Source organism: Echeneis naucrates, chromosome 16, assembly GCF_900963305.1.
Source record: "Echeneis naucrates chromosome 16, fEcheNa1.1, whole genome shotgun sequence".
Classification (NCBI taxonomy): Eukaryota; Metazoa; Chordata; class Actinopteri; order Carangiformes; family Echeneidae; genus Echeneis; species Echeneis naucrates.
In genome coordinates this window covers 21,328,301-21,344,373 of record NC_042526.1, presented here as the reverse complement: position 1 = coordinate 21,344,373, position 16,073 = coordinate 21,328,301, and the positions used below count along the sequence as shown (strand labels likewise).

Sequence of the window (16,073 nt, the reverse complement as noted above, 5' to 3'; positions counted from 1 at the left end):
GATTAACTTGGATCATGATCCAACTTTAAACCTGAAAAGTTATATTAGTGTCTTTCCAGCCTGACAAACTCGGTGTTAAATTTTAAAGAGATAAAGAAATGAAAAAGATAAAGCAGAGTATTAAACCACAAGAAAAAGATGTTTTCCCATTTGAAGAAAACAAAATGTCATTATTAGTTAGCAAAATTACATTACAGTGTCTCCTCTGGGATTTTTTTTTTCAGCAGTGGCAGCAGGCTCTCCAAGGGGGGCGTGGCCAGTTGAAAATGGCTTTTTCCCTTACAACCACTACAACCTATACACCTCAGCCATAAACAATGTCAGATAAAGGTTGAATGTAAAAAAAAAGAAAAAGTAAATAAAAGGCTAATGATACATGACGGCCGTCATCTTTTCCAGTTGTCTTTCTCTTTTTAGAGAAATATTTAAACAAGTTCATCTGAAAATGCAGTCAGCAGTTAATAGATGATGACGTGTAGATATTAGCTTAATGTTATTAATTAGTTTACCCAAGTTAGCGTCACTGAGTTGGCTAATAATTCTACCTTTTCTCCGGTAATTCACTGCCTTATTCCTCACGACTACACTTCTCTGACTCTGACCTGGTGCCTTATGTGATGTCACTTTCAAGGCCGTGCTCTCGCAAGCAATGAACTCCAATAGGATCCCCCAACCACCCCACTTCGTCCCTTCCATCTCCTCCTCTTTCCTCCCCTCCCCCCGCTGTTGTGCTCATCATCACACAGGCTGTGCGGTGAAGGTGGAGAGAAATAAAAGAAATTTGAAGGCGTGGCGGCTAAATGAATGTAGAGGAAACACTGCATTAGATAAACAGCTAATCAGTATACACTACCTACTGCCTAGGTTCAGCTCTCACTGCAGACAGCAGTGCTAATTATGTTAGCATTACACTAAAATTCCCTCAGCAGACGAATTTGAGTTTTAAACCCTGGAATTGTAATTTACATTTTTCTAACTGTAATTTATATAATCCAGTGCCAGCCTTTCGGTAGATAAATTAAGGGAATTTAGAATATTTTAAAAGCATACCGTAATTTCCAGATTATAAACTGCTACTTTTTTCACACACTTTGAACCCTGCGGTTTAAACAACTATGCGGGTAATTTATGGATTTTTATGGGTAACGAGCTTCATGCCGCAAACACGTTTAGAGTAGCATCAAACCAATGACATTACCGAACAGGTCACAGTGGGCCAATGAAATTATTCTAATTAAGTTAAACACACCCACACTAAATTCTTCAGATTATCCATTTATTTTGCGCTTCATGCACACACCCTTATCATGGAAAACACATGAAGCAATGAATATGATGCAGCTTTCAAGTTGAAGTCGATCGATCTGGAAAATAGGCCAAATCTTTCTGTGTAACATAATTCCTGCCATATGCCATTTCCTCCCATACTTCCGACAAGTGCGGCCTATACATGTACAAAACAGTTTTTCTCTTTAAATTTAGCGGATATGCCTTATATGCAGGTGTGCTCTATAGTCCGGAAATTACGGTAGTTTCTTCTAAAGCTCATGTTGAACCGTCATTGCTGTGTTACTGTTTTTTTGTTTTGTTTTGTTTTTTTTTTTTTTGGTATCCTGACTGGAGTTGAAATCATACTGTGTGTCCACTTATAAAAATATCCCCTTTTAGTTTGTATGTTTCACAAGCTTGTGTGCGTGTTTTTTTTTTTTTTTTTTATTATTTGTCATGATGCAGAAGTCAGTTCTGTTTTCCAAATTTTATAGCGCTTCACTCAGAAATATGAAAATAGCAGTGGGGTAGCAGTCAATCTCAATTAAATCTAGGGAACAAATCTATTTATGTGGGCCTTTTTCACGTGTTTTGCATGTGCGACTTTGCGAATCCTTGGTCTGTATGTGTATGTGTGTGTTTGTTTCCATTGACCTAATGGATCTATAGCTTAATCCAATTCCAGAGCCCCTAACATAGATGAAGAACAGGATATTTACACGTCTTTGTAATTGCACTATCAAGAAATGACGCACGTGCATTTTTTTTTCTTAGTCAAAAAAACACAGAAAAGGCACCTTCCATTTATTTTGTTTTTTCTAAAATTTGCTGGCATTGTGTTTAAGTGTGTAAGGTGTAATTTCTGTCAGGAGTGGTTTGTTTTAAACATATAAGCAGTGTTATTTCTTTTATCCTTCCTCTCTTCTTTCTTCCTTCCGCCTCTGTCCTTCTACATTCCTAATGTCTTACCATCCTTTACTACCTCCTCCTTTGCTTCACTTTTCTTTCTTCCCACACTCTCTTCATGCTCTCCTCTTCTTTCCTCTTTCTTATTTGTTTCATTTTGCTTGTCTTTATCGATTTGTGCTATTGCTGTCAGTTGCTTTTTAATATAACAACCCACCTACTTACTCCCATCTTTTTTTTTTTTTTTTTGACACTCATGCAGCTGGGAGAAGCGAGTTGACCAGCAAGGCAGATTCTACTATGTTGACCACAATACCAGAACCACCACATGGCAGAGGCCCACAGCAGAGTCAGTGCGCAACTACCAGCAGTGGCAGAGCCAGCGCAGCCAGCTACAGGGTGCCATGCACCAGTTCAGTCAGCGTTTCCTCTACCAGGTAATCCAGGTATTCACTGGCCAAGGTTATATGCACATTATGCATGAGATAATAAAAAATTGCTAAAGCAAAAGACTTGACAGTCATTTTTAGATTATACTAGCAATATTACACAACCATTAGAAAAACTGGCCCCGACACCAATTGTCCACTTCTTTTAATGCCAAATAATTTTCCTATTCTGTCATTCTGTGCAGTTTCTGTCTCCTTGTGGATCCTCTCGCAATTTAAACATAAACATTTCAATTATTTTCTCTCCATTCACTCTGTAGCATGTGAGAAAAGGCAAAAGGCAGATCTGCCCTCTATGATAAAAGAGTGGAATGCCCACATTGCTGATAGTGGGGACTATTTATGGCCCCAGTGTGTGAACAAGAAAACACACAAAAGATCTCAAAGTCTAACTTTGAACATGGCAACATGCTCCACTGCCTAACTAACACTCATGCTACAGGGAGGTACAATAGAAACATAATTGCACAAAACTCACTAATCATAACCAATTCATAACCAATAACCAAATAACAATCAGCCTCTTGTTCCACGAAAAACGGTGTGTTTGTGCGCGTGCATGCGCAGTGTGTTGAGCAGATGTGTTCACAGGCCTGTAATGTTGAGGTCAGGTGCCACATTTCTTTTCTGTAACAGATGGCAACTAAAGAGTGTCACGGGGCCTGCTGTCCTTCTCGATGTACCATGATACTGTACACTCTCATATGCACCCTGTGCAGAACTGTATCTGTTCAGAATGACCAAGTGCACAAGTTATGCATACATGTTACATACATACAATGTTTATACTTCTTAAGTACATGAGGACATAGACAGATTCTCACTTTTAGTTGATCCACATCTGTCATGTCTGTCTGTGCTCGGAGTGTAATTGCAGCTAGTTAGGAGCCCTAGAAAGCAGCCTAAGGATCACGAACCCTGCTTCCACCCTACAACCTTAACCACCTTAACCTCATCCTTTACCTTTACCATTCAGAATCAGAACAAGAGATACTTTGTTAATCCAGGGAGGGAAATGATGCTGTTTGGTAGCTTATCTTCTAATAGTTAAGGAGTTGTAAATTGTGATGGCAGTGGGAATTTAGCATTCTTTTTATCTTTCCATCTTTCCATCCTGCATTTTAGATGGATTAACCATCAACTGCTGTGGTTTCTCAGTCGTTCTCTTACCTCTGTACCTTCCTTTCAATGTACTATTCAGTCGCCTCTCCAAATGTTGTTTACTTCATGTCACAATGTTGATGATTTGTGCTGTTCCTCTCCTTTTTTCTGTTTTTGTCATGCTTCATCCTTCACCTTCAAATTAGCCCTTAGCCTCAGCCCCTTCCTTTTCCCTTCTCTCAGTCAACTCCTTCTTCTTCTCTCTCCTTCTCTGGCTTTATGTTGATTCTCACTGAAACAAAGACCCTTAACAGTACCACTTGAATCAGCCCTTTGTTTTATCAAAGCTCTGAACAGAAAAGTCACACACGAGCCCACAGCAGCATGTCACTTATGTTTACACACAATCCATCAGTGCTCATATTTCTATAAAGAACTTAAATAAGTGGCTTTTTAATGAATAGACAATGAACGTGATTGAGGGAAACTGCACTGATGCGCTGTTAATATTCATGATATGAACAAAAAAGAGTCCTTTAATGCTTTATGTGTATTTAACATTAGTTAAATTAGTTATCGCTACAATATCATACTGTACTGTACAAAGCACTGTGGAGAGAAGATGGCTGAGCAGATTATTTACAATAGTTACAATCTTGTAGTTTAAATGCATGAAACTGTTATGCGTTAAAGTTTCTCTCTGCCATCTGCACTGAGAGGTCAACAACAGATAAATTGTTTACTTGATATTTGTGGAGTGGGGTACACCCTCAGATAAAATTGTGTGTGTGTTTTGTGTTCACTTTTTGATCAATTGTCATCACTAAGATAATGTAAAAACAACTTCAGTAATTACCGGTTCCTGGATATAGAGACAACTGTCACTGGACTAATTTAATATTAAAGAAAAATAAAAAAAACTGATGTTTCTGACGCAAGGTTCTAGAGTTATAAAGATTTATGAATCCAAGGAGAAACAAAAATATTATCCCAATTTTCAGCAATCTGGCACTAATGATTTTAGTGATTTAACAACTTACATTAGCTACCTCAGCTGCTGCTTAACTGGGATTAAGGGGCCAAACTATAATAACTGCACATCAGTTGTTTTGACTTTCACAACACTTGCATACACCTATCCCTGTCACCTCACACTGTATCTTCCCATGCTCATCGTCATGTTATGTGCTGATGGGGAAGTGCAACTCTTACTTTGGTTGTGTGATTATGTGACAAATTTGCAATTGTTTGCTTTGTATCACTTCTTATTTGGTTAGATAATGGTTTAGGGCTTTTCATGACAAAAGTTAAGAATGATGATCATGTATTACGAAAGTTCGCCTCAATGGTGTACTTGTTGGTTTTTCTTAACTGATTGATTCATCGCAAGAATGCTCAGCTGTTTTAGTTATCAGTTAATTATAATTTTTCAACTAAAATTACAAAAACTATGTAAAAAGATTTTCAGCAGCACTCATAGAGCTTGTGTTAAACACAGCGTTTTGAACACTGGGGGAGTGAACATCACTCAACATGAGACGAGGAACGAATTCTCAGATATTCCAGCTAATTTTGTGTGTCAATGACTGACGAACTCACTGACCTAGTTCCAACTTCACTAGACTCCTGTTTTTTCCCTTCATTCCAAGTACACAAATGTGCTTTTCTGTTCCTTGCAGAGGTGGAAAGCTAGTGAAAAATTCAAAATGTACCTTAAAATGACATTTGTATAAATTAATTGTTCATTGTTAAAGTACCTTTCACATGTGCTGCATTGAAATGAGTCTTTATTCTTTCCAGAGCCATAACACCCAACCTTTATTTCACACCTTTCTGCCAAATGGCAGCTTTTTCCCTCTCTTCTTCCCTCTCTTGTTTTCTCAGTTTCTCTTTCTTTTCCTTCCTTCAGTCTCAGTCTGTCTGGAAGCTGCTGAGGAGATGAATGGTTGGAGCCAGGATGAAGTCATCATGTCTTTATATCATTATAGTCTCCTTTTACCTTTTTTAGTCACAGAAAACCTAAAAGGGTGGGGTTCAGGGGCATAGATTGGCTGTTGATGGTAGCGACACACACACACACACACACACACACACACACACACACACACACACACACAAACACACACACACACCCACCCACCCACACACACACACACACACACCCTGAAATTCAGTTATGTGCCCATCTTACTCCTCCAGCAAACCCAGTCCTCTCTATCCAAGCTTTCTCAGAGTTTCCATGACAGAGCCACCTAAAATGGGTGCAGTCACATTTCTTTTTGGGAAATGCTGTATAAAGTGACGTTGGCATTCGGTAGATAATATTCTACAGCTAGCAGTACATAAATGCAACATTGGTACAACATGTCTTCATGAAAATACCCCTTTGAAGCTACTTCAGTTTTCATTTGGAGGCCGTAGTTCTTCTCACCTTAGTGAATGCATAATTTATCATTTACTATTGCAGTTTGTTTGGCATTTTGCAGTTAACACATATTGAGCACTGTGAGCTCAAATTCTTATTTAAAGCACCACTACAAGCAATGCTAACATTAGATAACATGCAGTCATTAGAGGTGGCAGTACTTGGCGTTACAGTTAATGATGCAAAAGTTGTTTGTGACACACCTAAAACCAAAGTGTTTTTATAACCATCTTTCAGCACGAAAAACTCTAAGCAACTGCTTAATCCTAACAAGTGTCTTTTCAGCATACTTTTCCACTGAAGCTAATGCATTCTTGTGTGTGTGTATTCTAACGTGAGGGTACACACTGACTGACTGTTTGTCATAGACAAACTTTCCACACTGAGGCACACACACACACACACACACACACACAGAGGAGGCTGAATAAACCCAGTAGTTTCCAAGCCCAGGGTGAATAAAGGTGCCTTTTGTCAGACCTAGGGTGGGTTAGGGCAGCGGATGAGGAGGTGGGATGGGTGGGGCAGGGGTATCCAGTCTGGAACAAGCATGAATGTTCCTTCAGTTCCCTCAGACATTGCACTACCCTGCTTACTTTCACAGCAGCATTAGAAAAGAGCAAGAGAAAAAAGGAGGAGGACCTCGGGGTGAAGAAGGGAGGGGTGCCGAGGTGGGGGAGGTGGAGGAGTGGGACGTGGGGTGTATTTGAGGAGGTAAGTGGGAAGCAGAGAGGTGGGGCATGCATCCAGCCAGTAAGCTTATTGGAACAGGGTTGTTGTTTTATCCTCCTACCAAGCATGTCGTTTTTGGAAGGCATACGAACAGCCAGGCAGTCAGCTCTTTCAGATGCCCCTTACCGCTTCAGCAGAGAGGAGCCACCCCCACCCTCATCTGCCCTTACCACTTAAAAACACACACACTTTACAAAGATATCTTGATTTCCTGATTTAGCTACGTTTAGGGAAGACTTTGCACCTCTGAGGCTTTCATCTAATTGCCAGAATCTCGGAAAACATCATTGAGTGAGTTTTACTGAGTTTCATCTTATTTTTTTCTTGCTCATCTGCAACCTCGACACTATTCCCTCCATTCTGCATTTTTGGGGTTGTTTTTCACCCAAACTTTTCCTTCCTTTCCTCATCCTTATGTGGGGATAAAAAACAGAGTAACGTACAGTGTACAACAGGAGGACAGAGCAGAGAGACAGAGAGGTGAACCTAACAGGATTTGTTTTGTCTCTCTGTTTCTCCCTCAGCCATCTGGTGGACCACTGGAAAATGACCCTCTGGGCCCACTGCCTCCTGGATGGGGTAAGTTTGCTGAACACACTAGTCAACTGATAGAAGACAAACCTTAGCATCAGTAATTTTTTTAGTACAAGATCATAGAGATTTTGGTCATTCTGATGGTCTGTTTCAGTCTACTTGTGCTGAAAATAACTTGTAGTGAAATGAATGTGGGCAGGCAGGACCCACATCTTGACTCTGAGCTGTTTTCAGTCAAAAACTGCAGCCCTTCCAGCCAATGTATTTTAATGATTCTTGCCAGAGGTCAGTAGTAAATCATTGCAGTTTGTAAAGATATAAAAATTTATTACTTGATTTGTTCCATCAAAGTCATTTCTGCTTGCACCTGAGAGAGTGAGGTTGATTGAAGCGTGGATAAATATTTTCAGTTCCACATTTGTCAGAGCCGTTTGTACATTTTTATGGGAAGACAAAATGCAAAATTGGACTCATTGCTGGTTCTTTGACCTTTTTTGCTTCAGGTTGTTTTGTGAAGATGAGAGCAGATTTCTGTATTTTTCTACACCCAACATTGATTTGTATATATTCATTATGGAAAATATGGATTTATACTATCTCTATTTTCCCAACACTTGTTCTTCTGTTCATGTTATACAAAATAGTAAACACATGAACTACCTTTTACTGTGGAGTCCACATTATAAATGGGAATTCTCAGGAGCCAACATTTTCCCAAATTAATAGTCACTACTCTACTTACTCTACTTAAATTAAACATTTGTTTTATGAACATTCACAGGTAATACCCCAAGTTAAAACTGTGTTCGGAACTCCCCCCCTACTGTGTGCTCAAATTTTGTTCTGTGCGGTTCTTCCACCTCGTACAAATTTTGCTGCGACTCACACTGCGCACCACCGTAGCCTACACCACCCCAGCATCACAGTTCTTTGTACTTACGTTAGTGTTAAAACGTGCTCTATTACAAACAAACAACTTATGAACAATTCAGGATACGAATGGCCTTTTGGAATGTAACTCGTTTGTAAATTGGGGATTGACTATCTAATCAGATAGAATTGGATCATGTTACACACATTCATTCATAAATAGACACTGCTTCCAGCCGTGTCTTACCAACATTTTCATAGACTTTGTTGGGTTCTCTTCAAAAATCTATGTCTATGATGCATTCTTAACATGTTACTGGACCTGAAGATGAAACCCTCAATTATATCACGGGTTTAGATTTGAATCTTTGGTGCACTCCTCGTTTCTCTCTGCTGTGGTTGCTTTCCTCACATTTTTTTAGGCTTAAATTCAAGAAAACAAAGATAGGAGGAAAGAAAGATGGGGTGAAAGAAAGAAAATTGAAATTGGTGAATGAAAGAAATATGGGAGGGGGAAGGGGCTTAAACAGGATAGCGTAGTGGGGGAGGAGTGAGTCAAAAAGAAAGCTAGTAAGAGTTCCAATAACAGCACTACTGTTTCTAGGCCTTCCACACACGCTTATTAATGAGAAAAAGATGTTAAAGCAGTGGAAGGAGGGGGAAGGGGAACTAGTTGCTCTTTTTTGAGACCAGTCACACCCGCATGCACACGCACACATAAACACACACTTGTATACATTTTGCAACCTTTCATACAATTTAAAACTATTAACAATGCTCCCAGCGCGTTACCTTATTTTAAATTTACCCTGTTATCTGTTCCACATTTATCCCAAACAACATAGCCACTTTAATGTGCAGACACCCTCACCACAGCATTAAATCCACACATAGTGAGATTTATCCTGGTGAGCTATTCAATTCAAAACACAAAATATCGCATGGACTCGGTGGTTTTCTGTCCTGGTGGTGTTTATTCATTATTCGTTCCCAAATAGTCAGGTCCTTACTTAGGTCCTTTCATATTTGTTTTGCCTTTAATATAACATTAGTATAATAAAATCAAAAATACAACTTTTAATATCACACATGAAATAAAACTTGCTCCTCAATGTAAATTTGTGTTTATCTGTGCAGAGAAGCGTCAGGACAATGGCAGAGTGTATTTTGTCAACCACAATACAAGAACGACTCAGTGGGATGATCCACGGACCCAAGGGTAAGACTATGAGCCAGCAGAAATACGAATTTGCGCATGTGCATGTGCCTGCTTGTTAGGTGGTACCTTGCTTTGGATGTTTGCTCATGCAGAAAATCATCTAGTCCTCACACCCAGTTTCTCTTGAGTCTGGTGCTTCCCTTGGAGCTAATGATCAGTGACACCACTGAATTAAAAGTTTTTGTTTTTAGTTTTTTTCATGCTAAATTTAAACTTGTTTTACTAAAGGATATAAATTTGACAAATTTTCTGAGATGGTGAAATTAAAAAATAAATCAGTAATTGTGTAAAAAAAATTCCACTTAAGGTCGGAATTCTCATCTCACTTCTTCCCTCCTTGGGGGGGTTGCAGAAATCCTGCAAGTCGTCCTGAGCTCTCTATGATGTGAGCTTGACATGTTTTAACACTCGATTCAGTCAATCCTTCGCATACTGTTAACTTCCAAATAACTTATCATTCAGCACTTACTGATATTTTGAGGGTTTTAATTTATTTACAAAAGACTAAAACACTTCAAAGAGACTAGATTAAAAAATGTTCAAATACAACACACAATAAAAGTAGAAAAGAAAAAGTGTACAAATAAAGCACATTTTATCTTTTTGCAAAAATTTTATTTATAAATCACATAATTATGCAACTTTTAAGTAATTTATGATCAGTGGGTTCTCTACATTGATGGATATTTCCATCTGGCTACTACTGGTATGTTGATGGTGCCTGATCAGACAAAACGTGACAGGGCTAACTACGGTCCCTGATACTGATCTTGCTTTCTATCAATCTGTATTCATAAAATAAACAAAGACAAAACATTCGGTTCTTCCTGTCTTTGATTGAAAACTGGATCAAGGTCGAACAAGCCCTCAGAATCCTTAGAGAAGCTAAATTCCACCCCAGGCACATGCTTTGCTTAAGTATTCATTTATTTAGATCAACAGGGTGCCAAGGGAGGTGTTTTACTTGCATTCTCAAAGGGGGACCCACCAGTTAGGACCGTGCTCACTGCCCCTCTCCCTGTTGCAGGATGATCAAGGAGCACCCCTTGCCCCCGGGCTGGGAGATGAAGTACACCGCAGAAGGAGTCCGATATTTTGTGGACCACAACTCACGCACAACCACCTTTAAAGATCCCCGACCTGGGTTTGAGTCAGGGTAAATATTCTCTCAGCCCTTCCTCCCAAGCCTGCTGTTTCAAAAAAATCCAAACATTTAAGTAATTTACAGAATGATAAAAAAACTAAACTCATCTAGTTTTTGATAAATTATTTTCGCTCATAATTGTACCACAGCTGTTCCCTTTTACTGCAGTCCCTTTATTTTGTGAAAATTCATCCAAAATCAAGAAAAATATATAGCTTTAATTTTTTTTGTCACTATCTTTTTTAGAACCATGTTCTGTCCATGACCTTTCCTTTTTGTTTGTTTTTATGCATTCCAGACAATCCTTTTAAGCATCTCAGATATTTAACAATGACAAGAAGTCATGTTTTCCATGACAATATGTACCTGGTAGCATGCTCATTCACACAAACCTCCTTCCCTGATTCTGTGCATGTATGCTTTAACTTGAGGTCTCAGAGCTCTATAAGGGCAGAGCTCTGTAAGGTGAATGTGCAGATCCACTGCAGACTTCACTGGCATGTGTGAGTGCACCATTGTTTGTGCCATTCTGTTTCTTTTGCTTGCAAGAGTGTATTTGCTTAGGCAGTCACTGCTATAGATGATGTTTTCCTATTTGTCTGTATGCATCTGACTGCATCTGTGAGGTGCTTTTCCTGTTGATACTTAAGTGTATTTTCGGCTTATGGTCGTAGAGGGCTTCAGAAAAGATAATTGTTTTTTTACAACAGCTTTTTTTTTCACAGTCAGCACACTGTTACTGCAGTCTCCATTTTCTAACCCAGGATGTGATGTGTCTCATGGTGCAGACAGTACAAACTCAACATGTTGCAAAGCCCCTTCTTCTCACCCCACATAACTGGCTTATTCCTTCCCCCCATTGTTGGTGGAGCCTATACTATAACGGCATCAGACTCGCACTCAGCTTTTCCTTTGAGGCATGGAGCCATTTTTTTAGAAAAGCAGGCTGAAGTGAATTAAAGTAGTTTTTCTTTTTTTTTCTTTTTTTTAACTTCACCTTTAACCACTTACCCCTGGAGCCAATCCCTGCTCAAACTGGGCGATGGCAGGGTACGCCCTGGACAGGTTGCCAGTCTATCGCAGGGCCAACACACAGAGACAGACAACCTCACTCAGACTCAGACCAACGGACAATTTAGAATCGCTAGTTAACCCAAACATGATGTCTTTGGATGGTGGGAGGAAACTGGAGCACCTGCACAGAAAGGCCCCAGGCCCGGGAACCGAACCCACAACCTTGATATTGTTGGGGTGACTGTGCTAACCACTATGCCACTGCACTGCCCAAAGAAGCAGTTAGTTTCTGTTTATCTGCTGATCTGACCACACAACACAAATGTCTATCAGTTTGTATACTATACATGATTTACGGTGAACTTGTAAAGCCAGAATTAAGTGTTGACTGAGTTCCCTTCTATCTGTTTGTACAGATCACGGCAGGGTGGTTCACCTGGAGCCTATGACCGCAGCTTCAGATGGAAATACCACCAGTTCCGTTTCCTGTGCCATGTAAGTGTTAAGTCTGCAGCTAAAGTAAACATTTTCCTGTCCAATCACCTCAGCTTGAATTTATTTATTTATGTGTGCTACCAGAGCATTGGTCTGTTTATTTTTATGCTTCATTACAGCTCATTAAAAGCATAAAGGAACACAGTTGTTAATCTGGATTATTTTCATAGAAAAAAATCTGTGAATTGTTTCTTAAATGGAGAGTTTAAATTAGAATTGATTGGCTGTTAGGTCTATGGGTTTTTCAGAGCAACAAGGATACATTATGCATGTTTGTTAATTTTAATTGCTCTGTGTTTTTTAAGGCAAATATATGGGAACCTGTAGCAAATTACTACACTTAATGGTATAAAAACTAACTAGTACTGGTGCTACAGTTGCAGAGAACTTAATACTGATAGGTATCGTAATGTATATTATTTCCACAATAAACTGTTTCGTAATCAGGCAGACCAGATGTTCAGTTCCTCAGCTGTTGCTGAATAAAAGCACATATCGGGGCTGGCTCTATCACTGTAACACAAGAGCTGATCTGTTTTTGTTTGTGTAAAAGAACAAGATTCAATACTTAGGTTAAGAAAAATGCAACCAGTATTTAACAGAATAAATTCATATTGTCTTGTATCCGACAAGGATTAAAAGAATGGCGAAGTTGATTTTTGCACACATCTTTGTTTAAAAGTGATGAACTTTGGTTATATTCTTATTCTCTGTCTTTATCTAGTCCAATGCATTGCCCAGCCATGTGAAGATATCTGTTTCCAGACAAACACTTTTTGAGGACTCATTTCAACAGGTTAGTGACAAAAAAAAGATTTCTGCTCCGGATTTTATTTTATATTATTTATTTTAATAGCCGCTGCTCTCAAAACTGAGCTCTCGCGGTATGTGCTACCAAGACTGGGGCATTCTGTTCCAGATTTAAATATAACTACATTAATTAAGGGGAATGATCAATACTGCAGCAATTTTATCATAAAAACAATACAAACGTTTATTTTATGTTGAATGAATAACACATTGACTTATAACATAATTAAAAAATGTGATTCTTGTGCAGTATAAATATGTACTTTTACTATCTTTGCAAAATGAGAAATGGTTGGGCCAATAACACTCCAGTTTACTATTAATCTTAATAGGAAGCTATCAATTTTAATGGTAAAATGTCACCTTAATTTACTAATGTTAATCTTAATTTTAATCTTATTTGTGAGTAGTAAACTGTTACGTTAGAATATAGTAAGCATTTGCTAATAACACAAATGTTATGCCATCAGATCATGAACGTGAAGCCGTATGATCTTCGCCGTAGACTCTACATCATTATGAGAGGAGAGGAGGGGCTTGACTACGGAGGCATCGCCAGGTGAGATCAGCAACGAAACAAATATTTCTTTTCTCTGCTCACATTCTGCAGGTTTTGTTGAGATAGATTTTGGTTTTGTTTTTTGTTTTTTTTTTTTTCCTACATTTTTCTTTTGTGTTGGTCACGGGGTTAGTGTGTTTTTCCTCCTCTGACACTGCTCATTCACCAGTTTACACCTTTCTTGAAACTGGCAGTTCATCTTAAATACTCCAGTTTGATTGGTTTTGATTTTTAAGTTCAAATCCTTGGGCAAAGAGGATTACAAGTAGACTTCAATTGAGGTGATGAGCTGGTTTGAAAACTGTGGAGACATTTTCTGTGCAAGGATGAAATTCCCGGTGATGGACAGCAGAGGATGCACTGCAAATGACTCAATGTTACTTTTTGCTTCATGACACCATACAGCACTTTCTACCTCTTGCAATGTTTCTGTCCCCCTTCCCCAAGCCTCCATCTGTCAATCACATTTATCCATTCTGCCCCCTCAGTCTGCTGTGTTCCAGGTCTTGTTATCTTTCTGTTGGTGGTGTTTCATTTTTCTGTTTAGTTTTGCATTGTGTCTCTGTCTCCGGTGTCACGTCAGTGGTTTTACCCTATGGTAGGTGACATCATGCTGTTCTACCACAGGGTAGAACCACGGACGGGATGTTGGGAGGTGTCTGCGTCCGTCCCTCCGTCCGTCCGTCCGTCCGTCAATACCCTCTCCCACATATACCTAAGGGGAGGGCAAGGGCCTTCTGAGCCCTTGGTTCTGGTCCTGCATTTGGTGGTGGTATAACAGGTGGCCCTTCATTCTCTCTAAAATGCTTCTTTACACAGTATTTTTTATGCTACCTTCTTGTACTTATCCTTAATGTTCTTTGTTTTGTTCTCCTATAATCTCTATGTTTAATTCAGGTTGTGTTAATGTGCAGTATATTATCATTGGCTGTGTATGCATATGGATTTCCACTTTGCTACTTGTTAAACACCCAGCTCAATCCGTGAGATATTTGGCTTCTCATTCAGACTGGTGACACCAAGAAAACAAAAACACAGTAAAAACAACAAATTATACATGTTTGACCCTGGATCTGTTCTTTGTTGGAGCACAATCACTTTCTAAAGTTGTCAAGATCTTGAAGCTCCCAGGCCATTGTTTTTGCAGGGTGTCACTGGTCAAAGGGTGAGATCAATTCTCTTATTCACTCTCTTAGAGAGTGAATGAGCAAAGATGTTGAAGTGAAGAACTTTTAACAAAAAGCAGTGATATTTATTTCAGTAGAAAAATATATTTATAGTAATGTCAGTTATAGTCCTGTCTTTGTTTTTTGTGTCTTTCTAAAAATAAATAAATAAATAAATAAATAAATATTTTGATTGTTATTGTATTGTTAAAATGCCCTAAACTGTTCCATAATTTACATAACTGTACGTAAGTATCTCAGCAATATTTTTGAAAGGAGATAGACAGGCCCGTGACGTTTCATTTCTGCTGTCTTCACTTAAAATGTTCCTTCTTCCACTCCCATATGAATGCTTTCTGTCCTTTCTGTCGATAGGGAATGGTTCTTCCTGCTGTCCCACGAGGTCCTGAATCCCATGTACTGTCTGTTTGAATACGCTGGCAAGAACAATTACTGTCTACAGATCAACCCGGCTTCCTCCATCAACCCTGACCACCTCACATACTTTCGTTTCATTGGTCGCTTCATTGCCATGGTGAGCCTCATTTGATTAAGTTTTTTATCAAAATCATATTTCAGCTATGATTTGCTTTCAGGGATATTCAAGGTCTTTAGAACTGCAAAAGGCCATATGCCTGTTTTGCTGTTTTTTTAATATATATATATATATATATAATTTAGTGTCTTTGACTCAAGCACATTTAACTGACATTTTAAAGCAAACAGATAACTCTATTACCATGATAAAATATTTTTTTCTTTATTTCACTTTTATTGATGGTGAGTGTAAAATGTAGTGCTTACACAAAAAAACAACTGTCATATTTCAATGTTAGACAGCTCATCCTATTTCACAGCATCATTTTCTTTCAGAGCAACAGATAATGGTCCACCTTTCAAAAACTGTCCACCATTGTCTGTGCTCAAAAAAGGATAACAGTTTAAGTACAACACAAAATAATTGTATAACCACATCCATACATAGTTTCTGTATGAGATTCAAAGGCTTTTGTTGAAAGAGCAAATAATGGTCTTTTCTCATTATTTAGGCAAATAGACAGACATTTATCACATTTTTCAATTCAGAATAAAAACATTTAGTTGAATTTTATCATTCACTGCACAATTGTCTTGTGCAATTGCATAACTCTTACACAGACAGCTGACGTTAAATATCATCTATTATCATACTTAAGATGACGGAATTTTTTTTTAATCTACAGCAAATTTTAAAGTAGTTGTGTGGAGCCCATTTAGTCAAACTTCACCATATAATATAACTAAAGGATCTAAGATCTAGTCTGTACTTTCGTGTAACTTTTTTTTTTTTCCCTCATTACTATCCTCCGAGATCCTCCATAACATCCACCAGGCGGCAAT

General features: G+C 38.6%; 1 protein-coding gene across 1 annotated transcript in view; it reads left to right on the top strand.

The window, feature by feature from the left end:
- The window catches only part of wwp2 (WW domain containing E3 ubiquitin protein ligase 2), a 44,687-nt gene that overhangs the window by 21,981 nt on the left and 6,633 nt on the right, over positions 1-16,073 (top strand). The window contains exons 10-17 of the mRNA XM_029522297.1: positions 2,438-2,612; positions 7,407-7,461; positions 9,424-9,505; positions 10,533-10,661; positions 12,080-12,158; positions 12,883-12,954; positions 13,439-13,527; positions 15,069-15,228. Coding sequence (XP_029378157.1) covers positions 2,438-2,612; positions 7,407-7,461; positions 9,424-9,505; positions 10,533-10,661; positions 12,080-12,158; positions 12,883-12,954; positions 13,439-13,527; positions 15,069-15,228 — 841 coding nt within the window. The remainder of the gene's footprint in view (positions 1-2,437; positions 2,613-7,406; positions 7,462-9,423; positions 9,506-10,532; positions 10,662-12,079; positions 12,159-12,882; positions 12,955-13,438; positions 13,528-15,068; positions 15,229-16,073) is intronic.